Genomic DNA, 14,622 nt, shown 5'->3' on the forward strand with positions numbered 1-14,622 from the left:
TTTTAAAAGTGTACTACAAAACAGTTCTACCATTATAAGTGGGTTCTAATCAGAACCATTTCTGTAAAAAAAAAAATTCTGAAAACAAAGCCATCTGCTTTCTCCAGAGAGACAAACCGAAGATATCTCTAGGCTCCAGAAAGGTCACGATGTTTGGCCCAGGTCCAGATGGTGTAAAAGGGATGAAAGAATAATGTCAAAAGTGGATGAGTGAAAGGATGCGAGGACGAATGACCAGGAAAGAGAGGTGGAGCATGAGTGGGAGAGACATAGAGAAGGGGGAGGGATGGATGGAGTGAGAGGGAGAGGGAGGGAAAAATGTCCCAGATTCCCATGGTGTGTACTGGAGAGGGAAATCAAGCCAAGCCGATCAACCCAGGAGCAAACAAAACACACAGAGACACCAGTGCTGTAGTTTCTGTACTTCTCAGAGGAAAACCATTTCATTCTATTCAATCCAGAGGACAACCGACTCTCACTGGGACACTGTAGAACATTTTAAGGGTCTCCCGGACCTTTAAGTAGAACCCTCAGAGGAGCAGACTACAAGAGATGTACTTATACAAAGCAACTTGCTCAGAAATCCCCAACCTGAAGCCCAAAGGAATTCACAAGGCGAGTGGAGACAGAGCACAGACTCGCATCAGCAGGGACAACTCCGTGGACAAGGCTTATCCGTTCATGTGCTGGGGTGGACTGAGGACTAACACACACCTGGAGCTCAAACACCTGGAGGAGTTCCTCAACACACATAGCGTCTCGCTTCAGGACTCGGGACCGGCCGTGACTGGCATGGTGTACAGGTAGGTACACAGCTCTGTGTGCTCTTGTTTTTTTTTTAGTACACTTTTAGAAAGAAAAAAAGTTTCTTTAAGGGTTCTTGGAATATAAAAGGTTGCTTATCCTCCTAATGGGGTTCTCTTTAGAGCCCTTTCTGATATGGGGAATTTAGGGATTCCTTGGAAGTACAAAGTAAAAAAAACCTTTAGCGTTTTAGATTTATTTATTTATGCATTTAGTTTTTTATTTACCTATTTATAAATTCTGTATGGGTGGGCAATATGACAAAAAATGATCATACTGCAATACACATTGAAGACATTGTCATGATACAGTTGTACTACAATATCTTTTTCAACATTCATTCATTCATTGATCTCCAGTAAGTGCTTTTTCCTGGTCAGGGTCCTGGTGGATCCAGAGGAGCACTGGGCATGAGATGGGAATACACTCTGGATGGGACGCCAGTCCATCATAGGGCATCGAAGATTTAATTAAAAAAACATTTTTTAAGAAGGTAAGGGATGGAAGATTAGACAAGTTGTAGGGAAGTCCCAGTTGCTTGTTTCAGGTTTAGAAGAAGGGGGTCCTCAAGGGTCCTTTTGGATAGCTTCCTAAAAGGGTTCTGCACAGTACTCTTTCTAATAGAGAAGCTGCCAATTGTAGAGTTCTACAAAGAACCTGTAAACCTAGAACATTAAAAGGTTTTTGTTGTTCCTTTGGTGGAACACTTAAGGGTTCTATGTAGAACCCTACAATAGAGTGTTACCCTAATCCCTATAAAGTGTATCATGATATGTTAATATAGTATATAACAGTAACAATATAATATTATCACACCATCTAACTCTGTATCTCAGTTGTTCTTCTGGGGGGAACCCCTTAAATGTTCTATGTCAACGACTACATTTTCCTATTCAAAGGGTTCCAAGTATAACCCCGTTACTGACCTCCAGTTAATCCAAGCAGACTAGATTGGGAAAAAAAAAGGGGGTTCTCAAAGGTTCTTTGGATAGTAACCGTTCCAGCTTTTTGAATGGTTTCTGAGCGAACTCTTTTCTGAAACTTATGCAAGCAAAAACTTCTGTTCTTGTAGGGTTCTAGAGTATAACTTTTAAAGATTTCCCCAATTTAATTTCTGTATGAAGAAATTAACGGGCCGCAGTATTCAGGTGTGATTTTGGCCCGTTCTTCTAAACATATCGTCTTTAAATCTTGTTCAGTTGGACTCGAGTCAGGTGATTGGCTGGGCCGTTCTAACACCTTGCTTTTTTTCTTCTCTGAAACCAGTTAAGAGTTTCCTTTGCTGTATGTTTTGGATCGTTGTCCTGCTGGAAGCTCCACCCACGTCTCATCTTCATCATCCTGGTGGATGCAGCAGATTCTTCTCAAGAATCTCCTGGTAAAGGGCTCCACTCGTCGTTCCTTCAATTATATGAAGTCTGTCAGTACCATGTGATGAAGAACAGCCCCACACCATGATGCTTCACCTCCACACTTCACTGTTGGTGTAGTGTTTTTAGGGTGATGTGCAGTGCCAGTTCTTCTCCAAACATGGTGTGTAGTTAGCCAAAAAGTTAAATTTCGCTCTCGTCTGACCAGACTCCACTCTCCCAGTAGTTCATAGGCTTGCCCAAATGACTTGTGGCAAATTTTAAACGAACTTCGACATGCCTTTTCTTTAGTAATGGAGTCTTGCGTGGTGAGCGTGAGCAGCGGAGTGCATCGCCTATTGTTTTCTATGTGACGATGGCACCTGCTGCCTCCAAGTGTTTCTGGAGCTCTTTCCGAGTGGTCCTTGGCTCTTGGGCTCCTCTTCTGATTATTCTTCTGACTCCCTGGTCAGAAATCTTGCGAGGAGCTCCTGTGCGTGGCCGGTTGATGACAGTGATGTTGCTTCTACTTGTGGATAACGGCCCCAATGGTGCTTACTGAAAGATTCAGAAGTTTTGAAATACGTCTGTATCCGATTCCATCGATATGTTTCACAACAATAAGGTTGTGAAGGTCTTGGGTGAGCGCTTTGCTTTTACCCATCATGAGATGTTTATTGTGTGACACCTTGGTAACGAAAAGCCTTTTTATAGACCATCAATTTACAAACCCATCTGATATTAATTTGCACCTATAGGGGGTATAATTCCTTTCTAACTACTTATGGATTTCAGCTGGTTCCTTGCCTTACCTTGCCTTGGAGAACTCCTTTTTCTTAGCGTGTTCAATACTTTTTTCCTGTGTCATTCCTCTTTATAACGCATAACTTTATTTATGGACTTTAATGTTGTGGATTCTTTATATTTCCAGATTTCTTGAGTTAATACTGATGTCTGGTGAAAATTTCATGTGAATAACCTCATTGGAAATATATTTACTGAAAAAAAAATGTTGATGCATTCAATACTTATTTCCCCCACTGTACATGGCAAAGGACCTATTTATCCAAAGAACCCTTAAGGAACCCTTTGTTCTAAGAGTGTACCGCATGCTAGGATTTTGTAAGTAATAAAACAATGAACTAGGCTAAGGGGGTGTTCTTTTGAGAAGTAATGGTTCTAGTTTTCAGATAGCAAAACCCTGGTGTAGGGTTCTATACAGAACATGTAAGGATTTGAAGACAACTTTTGGCTTCTGGATGGAACTTTTTTCCGAGTGTGGAGTAAAGCATTTGGTTTTGCTTTGAAATTTAAGATCCGTTGATCGAATCTTTGAATCTCGAGTTGAACTCTAGCAGCAGATTCTTTCTGTTCTCATCCACTCATGGCTTGATTTCTCTGTTTGTCTGATTGAGAGAAGGAGAAGAAGGAAAGCTCATGGTAATGTTCTAGTTTTAGCAGACTGTTCCCCATGGTGTTAAACCCCCCCAACCACTACATCATCCTCTAAAACTCATTAAGACCCCATCGGTTCACCGTGTTTGTGCTGAATTCTATTATCTTGGTAGCAGTATGTGTAGTATTTTGCATGGTTCATCATATCAAGCAGACTGTTTCTAGGCTTCTGAACCGGTATGTGGGTTACACATCCTGAGGCAATTGGCATGAAGTGCGTCGGGGGTATCTCGTACTCAGGCTTTTCTCCATAGCAACAGAAATATAAAAGAACAGTTGGCGGTGGTCCATAGCTCCATTGAGAGAAAGAGTAGAATAATGCAGGCATCTGGGCTTGGATGGAGAATTGAAAGATTAGCTAGTGTCCAGCTCAACAGTAGATCCTTGAAGCAAAGCCCTATGTACTCCCGAGGCAGTGCGCTCTGATCCCAGCTCCTTTTAAAATTTGGATATGTGGAGAAAAGATTCATTTTTCAAGGTTGCCAGAGTTACAAAACAGAAATAAAAGAGTGTGCCGATTTCAACTTTAATGATGATCTAGTTAACCACAGGCGCTTTATTCGAATGATCAGAAGTGTCTAATCATCGGCACGGTTTTTGGTGCAGGATTTTTTTGTTGTTGTTGCTGTAGAAACGGAAGCCAATTTCCAGGACAGGAGCTTAATCAGAACCAGTTGTCAGCCTAGATGATCTGGCAGAGCTCGATTGAAAGATTCCAGTTCTTTCGCATGTTCTCCGGATTGACGTACTTGTACAGTAACTGTCCACTTTTGATTATTTGAACCTATGGAAATGGCGAAACGAACACTAAAGTCGTAGTCAAAGTCATTTGTCATATGCACAGTATACCAGAGTCAGTTGTACATTGAAATGCTACATCAAGATCTGTCGATCTTCTTTAAAAAAAAAAACAAAATTAGCATAACCAGTCTCCTAGTTAACTCGCTAACTAAATGCACCATTAAGGTTTTTTCCTTGTTGTAGCTGTTTTAGGTGCATGCGAGGGTAAATCTTGTGGCTCCAGATTACAATGAACCTGCAAAGGCTTCCTTAGAGGGACACACATGTACCAAAGACAACTTTAGGCCCCTACATGTGCAAGAAATACTGCACATCTGTCCAGGAAACTGTTTGGTTTTGTTTTGAAATTCAAGATCTAGTAGTTGATCATAGCTGAGGACAAAAAGATTCCGTAACATGTTAAGGGTACGACGCGCTCTGTTTTTGTTTCGTACAGTGTACGCCAAGCCGAAGACACCACTTTGGAATAAAGGAGGATGATGTGCACTGCTTACATTGATTATTTCTGGACAAGAAATGCCTCGTTAGCTTGCAGGAATTCGATTATATTGTCTTCTATATCTTGTGATGAGGGCTAAGCGGTTTGATTGACGGTTTTCTGCATGAAATTTAGTTTTGCATATATTTTCAAATCTCAAATGGCGTTTAGACCGGATTTACAACATCTTTAATGCATACAGGCATTATAACCTCCTTATGACCCCTCTGAATCGATGTGTATGAGGTTGGAATCTATTTTTATAGTTATTAACTCTCAGCAGTAGCTTTCTGTGATTGTGTATCCGTGTGACTGACACAGCTGTCCTATGGGGCTCAAAGCGGGAGAATGTTTGCACACACACACACACACACACACACACACACATACATGCACACGTTCACATATGCATGCCCATTTGGTGATGTAATAGGACTCTTTTGGTGTACACACGTCAACGTCAGTAAACATCGCTCCTTTATACTGATCCGAGGCCAGTTTGAAGGCATTACTTATGGTTATGATTAGGATCTGGGTGATGACATCAACGGAATGAATATAAATAGGAAACTTTGAGAAGAACCGTCCGTGACAGGAAAGAGAGGGATTCCGAGAACGAGATTAGAGGATATTTGTGAAACGACAATAATCAGAGACAGGTCTTCATAGTGAACATGCAGTGTAGAGACATGCAGTGTGTGCGTGTGTGCAATATCGTCCTATATTAACCACACACGCACACATTTTGTCGAGTGAGGGTCAGCGAAGGTCATGTGACCCGGTGAACAGGCGCATCATATGACCCGAGGCTCAAAACGCCATCGCGCAGCAGACTGGAATGCCAGGCAAGCGATCGATGACCTCAGATATGTTAAGCATAACGACCTCACTCTGTTGCATCATGGAACATCAGTGCAGATACCAAACATTTCTATGGCGACTTTTGAACTCCTAAACGTCCATTCAGCTCTGTCAAAATGTTTGCATGTGGGCACGTCTGATGTGAAAGAGTTCCTGGTTCCTGGTCAGACTCCAGCAGGAGTTGGCTGGTCGATTGGTAAAGGAGGCTAATGTTTGGTCGTAAAGTCTCCAGAGCAAGCCTTTTAAAGTGTAAAGCCTCTGCGCGTGCTATCCGTCATGCCCTCGCAGCCTAATGAGCATCTGATCGTAGCCCTTATACGGATAAAGCCACGCTAATGATTTATAGCTGTTTTTCCGTCGGCCGCGGGAATGCTCTGGCTTCTCCTGACTTCATTCGTATTTCGTTTTCCTCCATGCATCCTTTGTTCATTCCCAGAGAGAGTAATGTCGAGTGCTAATAGGTTAAATAGCAGGATTACTGTTATTGGGTTTTATCGTCGTGGCTGCCGTTGCGATCGATGACGACGGTGATGAGCGTGGCTTATTTTTTTTGTCGTTCACGAGATTACGCGGTCGCGCGCCGGCTCAGCATCCGGCCCGCTTCTATCTTTAACCAGAGCGGCAGGCTAAAGCGATCACGCGTGCGCTTGCCGATTCGCGCTCGGACAGGATCGGATGTCAGATAGTATTCCAGCTTTAAGAGGTTCTGCTGTGTCGTTAAGTAAAGGTGACCCGTTCAGATTCGTCCGACTGCGTTGTTTTAAATGGGGTCCGGTGCTTCAGTACCGGCCTGTTGGTCGAGACGTCCGTGGAAGATCGTGGTACGCTGTCAAAAGAAATCACGACGTTTATAACAGACGTAAAAAAAAAAAAAAGAACACGCTAAATGACAATCATTTATGATGATACTGTAAACACAACTCATTCTAGAGTCCAATCTCACGGTTTTAGATTAGATTTAATGATATTTTACGTGATATGTCTGTCAGTGTTTTGCCAGCTAGGAACATACAGATATTTCTGGTACTATATTGTTATCTTAGTATAGATTCATGTGTGTGTGTGTGTGTGTGTGTGTGTGTGTGTGTGTGTGTGTTTGCATTTCACTGCCGTTTATTGCAGCTATGTTTAGAGAAGTAGTCAAATGCTTTTTATTCGTTTTCTGCGTTATAGCACGGTGCTGTCGAGTTCTCGAATCTGATTGGTCATTATTTCTCTACAGAGAAAGTTCTCTCAGAGTAGTTACGTGTTAGTAGTTAAGTCACGTGATGAATATTAATGCTCTCTTTTGAATACGGAGTTGTACATAGGATGCTCTAAATAATCTAAGATTAATAATAAATAGAATTAAAAAAAAAACTTGTTTAACAAATAAAATGTATAACTTTTGATGTGGTGATGTTTTTTTTTTTTTTTTTTTGTTAGGAGACATTTATTTAACGTTGACGGAAGGCGTCGCGGATGTCAGCGCTTTCTAACGGTCGTGTTAGACAGAAGTTTCCCAGCACTGGAAAGTCTTCAGGAGAGAAGACTGATGCGTGATGCTTTCTGGTTTCTTGGTAACATGACAAACTGCATTGTTTTGAAAAGATATGGGAGGAGCGAGAGATTGAGATTGAGATTGAGAGAGATGATGTTGCTGTATTTCTGCTCCGTCAGGCCGAATTACCTGCTGACTAACTCTGCGTCGGATTATTTTACCACTGTCCCTCACAGTATTTACTCGCTTAGTGCGTGCATCTACTGTACTTGCCAAATTGTGAACCGATTGTTTCGCAGGAATCTCTCAGTAGCTCGATCAGTAAGACTCGTATAACTTTTTCGCAGGAGTACGAAAATAAAACCAATGAGAAAACGTGTGAGCCTCGGATATAAACCAGTTTTGTCCTTTACATACACCACAATATCATAAAACATTTAGTGACATTTTATCACTGTGACTTCCAATCCATCCATCCATCCTTCCATCCTTCCATCCATCCTTCCATCTATCCGTCCGTACATCCTTCCATCCGTCCGTACATCCTTCCATCCGTCCGTCCATCCTTCCATCCATCCTTCCATGCATCCATCCATCCTTCCATCCATCCATCCATCCATCTATCTGTCCTTCCATCCGTCCGTCCATCCGTCCTATCCGTCCATCCATCCATCCGTCCATCCATCCATCCTTCCATCCATCCGTCCGTCTATCCTTCCATCCGTCCGTCCATCCTTCCATCCATCCTTCCATCCTTCCACCCATCCATCCACCCATCCATCCATCCATCCATCCTTCCATCTATCTGTCCTTCCATCCGTCCGTCCATCCATCCTTCCACCCATCCTTCCACCCATCCATCCATCCATCCATCCTTCCATCTATCTGTCCTTCCATCCGTCCGTCCATCCATCCTTCCATCCATCCGTCCGTCTATCCTTCCATCCGTCCGTCCATCCTTCCATCCATCCTTCCATCCTTCCACCCATCCATCCACCCATCCATCCATCCATCCATCCTTCCATCTATCTGTCCTTCCATCCGTCCGTCCATCCATCCTTCCACCCATCCTTCCACCCATCCATCCATCCATCCATCCTTCCATCTATCTGTCCTTCCATCCGTCCGTCCATCCATCCTTCCATCCATCCGTCCGTCTATCCTTCCATCCGTCCGTCCATCCTTCCGTCCATCCGTCCGTCCATCCGTCCGTCCATCCATCCTTCCATCTATCCGTCCATCCGTCCTTCCATCCGTCCTTCCATCCGTCCGTCCATCCTTCCATCTATCTGTCCATCCATCCTTCCATCCATCCGTCCATCCTTCCATCCATCCGTCCTTCCATCCGTCCATCCATCCTTCCATCTATCCGTCCATCCGTCCGTCCATCCTTCCATCTATCCGTCCATCCGTCCTTCCATCCTTCCATTCATCCATCCATCCATCCTTCCATCCTTCCGTTCATCCGTCCTTCCATCTGTCCGTCAATCCTTCCATCCGTCCATCCATCTATCTGTCCTTCCATCCATCCGTCCATCCATCCATCCATCCTTCCATCATCCATTCATCCTTCCATCCATCCATCCATCCATTCATCCATCCATCTATCCATCCTTCCATTTATCCATCCTTCCATCTATCCGTCTGTCCATCCTTCCATCCGTTCGTCCATCCGTCCTTCCATCCATCCATCCGTCCATCCATCCATCCATCCATCCTTCCCATTCATCCATCCTTCCATCTATATGTCCATCCTTCCATCTATCCTTCCATCCATCCTTCCGTTCATCTGACCTTCCATCTGTCCGTCAATCCTTCCATCCGTCCACCCATCTATCCATCCTTCCATCATCCATCCATCCATCCTTCCATCCATCCATCCATCCATTCATTCATCTGTCCATCCGTCCTTCCATCCATCTATTCATCCTTCCTTCCATTCATCCTTCCATCCATCCCTCCATTCTCTATACCGCTTATCCTACAGTGTTGCGGGGAACCTGGAGCCCATCCATTAGATGATGCTAGATAAATAAACAGGATCACATGACTACTCGTGACGCAATCGTCTGGGTTCGTTGACAAAGCAACCTGTAGAACCTCGCTCCTCCTGTGTTGATTCATTTTCCGGTTAGATGCAAGAGTTCAACAAGTAGAAAAGTTTTTACAGATGTCAGTAAGAGAAACGAATGTCGTCCAAATAGAGCTTAAGATCTGTTTTTGTTGTTGTTGTTGTTGGTGTTGTTGTTGTTTTACAGTAGTTCCTGTGTTTTCACATAAAACTAGGCTACACACGCCAGAGTATACACCATGTGTTGCTTGTAAATACAATTCTAGTGACTTACAATGTATTTCTGAAATCCAATATACAAAATATGTACCGTAAATTATTTGTAATCATGTACTTTATGCTTATTAAACACTAACTACACCTAACTATTACGTGCATCTCAGATCGAATGTTTCTTTAAAACGTCGCCTTAAAGTGTGCATTTAGACGTCGTGGACGCACGGTAACGTTCGTAAATCCGCCTCTGATCTGTTATCCATTGCCTCAGCGCCGAAACATAACACACTGCGTGATACTTTATTTATTTATTTATTTATTTATTTTTTGGGGGGGCAAATCGCTCATTCGGATCATTTATTCATCTTGGAAAGCTGCTGAATGTTTAATGAGAGATCTCCAGGTGTCTCCTGTGAATAGTTAATCAGATGTGAAATCAGAGAAGAGGACCGAGCCGAGGTTCCTCAGGACTGGCAGTCTGACACAAAAGTTTTTTTTTTTTTTTTTTTTTTTGGGGGGGGGGGGGGGGGGGGGGGGGGGGGGGCATGTTTGGTTCTGTAATGTTGACTCAATCTTTTACATTTCCCGATAGGTTCATCTTAGAAATAAAGCAAATAAAGCTGATGAAGCAAAGCACCTGGTACAGGCTGGGAATAATGAGCTCAATCAGTGGGGAAAAAGCTGAGGTCAGGTCAATGAGGGCAGATTAAAAATAACACTGGGACAATTGATTTCACAAAATGAGCTCAGTTCCTTTATAAAGAACCAACCCTAATTAGTCTAATGGAGTGGTTTTGAAAAGAAAAGAAAAAAAAAAAACTTTACACACTGTTCCCTATCCTAGGCAAACTTTACTGTGTTCAAAAAAATGTGCTTTAGAGAAAACAGCAGTTACGAAGTTCCAGCAGCTATAAACGCTCTTTTCTTCACCAGCCTCTTAATTCTCTATTGAAGTTAATAGTTTAAAAGAATTCAACACCTGTACAGTTGTGTGTGTGTGTGTGTGTGTGTGTGTGTAAGAGAGAAAGAGAGAGGAAGTGAAATTCATTGACGTGTCTAATTGAGCCGAAGCCTCAGTGAATTCCCATCTGCCACTCACTGAAGATGTTATCTGTTATGTGTGTGTGTGTGTGTGTGTGTGTGTGTGTGTGAGAGAGAGAGAGAGAGAGAGAGAGGGAGAAAGAGATATGACTGTGGCATTGAGTTTTAAACACAATGAATTATTCAGTCACGGACCGGTTTGACATTACCATTAAAACCAGCAGCATCTCTGTAACCGTTAGCAACCAGGGACCAGGAAGTCGTCTCTCTCAAATCTCAGTTCGGTCATTATTGATATTTATGGACTTTTAAGGACTTTTATTGTCCCTTAAAACTCGGCTTCATTGTGTTTTGTACTTTGTGTGTATACTTTAGAAAGAAAGAAAGAATCCAGATTATGTTTTTACACCAGTGCCTGGGTTCCATATTTCATAAGTGAAAAGGACAGTAAAGAGAGAGAGCGATAGAAAGAGAGAGAGAGAGAGAGAGAGAGAGAGAGAGAGAGAGAGAGAGAGAGAGAAAGAAATCTGCTATCTATAGCATGCCCTATTGTGTGTGTGTGTGTGTGTGTGTGTGTGTGCGCGCGTCTGTGTGTTGACCAGCAGGCGGCGCTGTAGAGTCAATTACAGGTTAATAAGTGTGTTCCAGATGGTTAGTTGAGTGAGTGTCAGGGTGATGTGATTTCCTCAGCCACTTCTGTCCTTCAGTCGGATCTCTGCAGCGTGAGGACCCGAGAGGGTGAAGGATGAAGTTTCAAGCCTCTCGTCATGATTTGAAGGTGATGACGGAGGTCCTCTGTCTCTACCTGCAGCGGCTGTGGGAATCGCACAGACTTTCACTATCGACTAATTAAAAATCAGTTAAAGCACACAATGACATCCTGCAGGATGGGGTGAAGCAGAGCACAGGTGTTCTTCATTACATCCAATTACAATAATTACACTAATGTACTTCAGTCACAGAGCCACGAGCCACGAGCAACACCACAGCATCCGGGGTTAAAGTGCAGATAGCATCGAGACTATTGTACTCACATGTTATTATTATTATTATTATTATTATTATTATTATTATTATTATTATTATTATTATTATTATTATTTTTATTATCATTAGCAACAACAACAATCATGATAATAATAATAATAATAATAATAATAATAATAATAATAATAATATCAGCTAGTAATCTTGTACCAGGTAGGTGGTAGCGTTGTCATGGTTACAGTTTTTCATACACTCAAAAAAGGTGTGTAAGCAAGCTTTATGTGTTAGGTTTCGCAGATGTTCCGTCATTTTCAGAAGTATACTAGGTGTGTGTGTGTGTGTGTGTGTGTGTGTGTGTGTGTGTGTGTGTGTGTGAGAAAACGGCACTAATTGAAAGGAAAAATAAAACTGCACAGATGAAATGAGCAAGCTGGAGATGTAATCTGTATAATAAAAAAATCTTTCAGTTCATTTGAAACAATAAACTCCATTGAACGCTCCTCTACTGAGATTATTGCTCCGCTGTGGTGATTTTATTATAGTGTGTGTGTGTGTGTGTGTGTGTAGGAGGTGAAACCAGAGCTCATGAGTTTTAGAGTATATGTAATATATAGATATGTAAGGACGTGACGGGATGGTGTGATGAAGCGGAGTTATTGTTACTATCTCGAAGATAATTTAGCGGTTAAGGCTCTGGGTTATTAATCAGAAGGTCGGGGGTTCGAGCCCCAGCGCCGCCAAGCTGCCGCCGTTTGGCCCTTGAGCAAAGCCCTTAACCCTCTCTGCTCCAGGGGGCGCTGTATCACGTCTGACCCCGACTCCCTAACATGCTGGGGAATGCGTAGAAAAGAGTTTCGCTCTGCTGTACTGTATACGTGATCAATAAAGACTCGTTATCATCAACATTATAATTATACCACAGCAACTTGCCAATAATTACAGCTTTTCATTTTCAAAGAACGACACGTCATAGAGAACGAATAAACACCTTCAGAACCGATCAGAATCCAGAACAGCGCTGTAAACATTACACTGAATATTTCACGGCATACCAGGGTTCTTGCTGTGGCGACAAGGTGTCTACAGGAGCTCTGGAATGGATTGGGATTTAAACAGGACGGTCGTGTTGTATTCCTGAGGAGAGGTCGTTTCTAGGGAGCAGCTGATCATCGGGATAAATAAGTTTGCCGCTTTCGGCGATCAATACGTCGGCGTGGAGCTGTAACGGAGCGAGTGTGCGAGTGTGTTTAACAGTGTCAGTGATCAGATATTGATGTGTGGCTCGGTGAGGGAACAGAAGACGCTCGAGGGCCTGCAGTGTTTCGATCGGGTTAAACCTACACTGGCGTTATATATATACCCTTTCATTTCTGTCTGTTTCTCTATCAGTCATCTGCCATGTCTTTTAATCTACACACACACACTGGAGAATTTGGAACTCATCAAATTAAGAGCGTGAGTGATGGGTTGGTTAGAGAGGACGGAGTTAGTCAGTGTGTGTGTGTGTGTAAGGGGATTAATGGGCGTCACTGGAACACTGACTGTTTAACCTGCAGCATTTCTACATGCACGTTTGCCTCACACTTCCAGGGGTTGGGGGTTCGAATCCCGCCTCCGTCCTGTGTGTCCAAGGAGTTTGCATGTTCACGTGCTTCGGGGGTTTCCTCCACATACTCCGGTTTCCTCCCCCAGTCCAAAGACACGCGCAGTAACCTGATCGCCATTTCCAAATTGTCCGTAGTGTGTGATTGTGCCCTGTAATGGGTTGGCACCCCGTCCAGGGTGTCCCCCGAGTCCCCTGGGATAGGCTCCAGGCTCCCATGCGAGCCTGTGTAGGTAAAGCGGTACGGAAAATGGATGGATAGATGGATGGATAAAAAAAAAAAAAAGAAGTAAGGATCGTATCAACGATTACGCGCCTTTCTAATGCGTTTATTTGGAGCCGTACGAGTCCCCGTGAATGATCTGTTACTACAGAAACGATAAAGTATTCGAACAAGCGCATTAATAATAATAATAAACCTGCACTACTGTCACAGCGGCTGTTCCAGAGAACACATCGGCACCTCCGCCGTGGTGTAAGCGCTTAACGCTTGATTCGCCGTGCTAATTTCACTCACTCTTTATTGGGTTCTTGTGTCGTGCCACCTTTAAACTCTGGTTTCTGCGAGCGATATGAGGCAGAGCGAGGTGAATTTACACTCAGACTTTTATTTAGCCTTAAGAAAGGTAAAAACACACAGATTTGAGCAAAAGAGAAAAAGAGAAAAAATGACAAAAAGGAGTGAAAAGGTCGCTGAAGCTTTATTAGCTTTATTTGTGTATAGGAAAGGGGGGAGGAAGTGAAGGAAGCTGGGAGAATTATTTGGCTTTGTTATGAGGTGGTGTGTGTGTGTGTGTGTGTGTGTACACTATGCATTGTGTTATCATGCTGTTCAGAAAGCAAAGGTCAGGGCTGTAACCGTGGTTATAAGAAGAACAACGCACACAAAGCGCAGTGACTTTTCAGAAACAGCGTTTTCTCATATACAGCAGATTAAGATATTATGACTTTCATATTGTGCCACACACACACACACACACACACACACAGAAAGATCCACACAAACCAGGACATTTTTATTCTTCTCCAGAAATTCTGTGAATATAAAAATCAGAAATTCGGTCTTTCCTGGCCTGCATGTCCGTACTGGAACACGATTGGCTGTTCTAGTTTATGATGCAATAAAACTTCATATATGATTTTCTACTCAATCTTTTAAATGTGGCTCATTTGAGCATGTAAACAAAATAATAAAAACATATCAAAAAGCAGCATTTAGAATGACTATAAGACATTATAGTATCTCACAAAAGTGAGTACACCCCTCACGTTTGTGTAAATATTTGATGATATCTGTTCATGTGACAGCACTGAAGAAATGACACGTTGCTACAATGTAAAGTAGTGAGTGTACAGCTTGTGTAACAGTGTAAATTTGCCGTCCCCTCAAAATAACTCGACACACAGTCGTTAATGTCTAAACCGCTGCCAACAAAAGAGAGCACACCCCTGAGTGAAAATGTCCAAATTGGGCCC

General features: G+C 42.8%; 1 protein-coding gene across 1 annotated transcript in view; it reads left to right on the plus strand.

The window, feature by feature from the left end:
- The first annotated feature begins 303 nt into the window (after positions 1-303).
- The window catches only part of kcnab1a (potassium voltage-gated channel subfamily A regulatory beta subunit 1a), a 100,388-nt gene continuing 86,069 nt past the window's right edge, over positions 304-14,622 (plus strand). The window contains exon 1 of the mRNA XM_047153431.2: positions 304-803. Within this exon, the coding sequence (XP_047009387.2) occupies positions 553-803 (251 nt within the window). The 5' untranslated portion in view covers positions 304-552. The remainder of the gene's footprint in view (positions 804-14,622) is intronic.

The sequence above is a fragment of the Ictalurus punctatus genome, chromosome 4 (genome assembly GCF_001660625.3).
Source record: "Ictalurus punctatus breed USDA103 chromosome 4, Coco_2.0, whole genome shotgun sequence".
Lineage (NCBI taxonomy): Eukaryota > Metazoa > Chordata > Actinopteri > Siluriformes > Ictaluridae > Ictalurus > Ictalurus punctatus.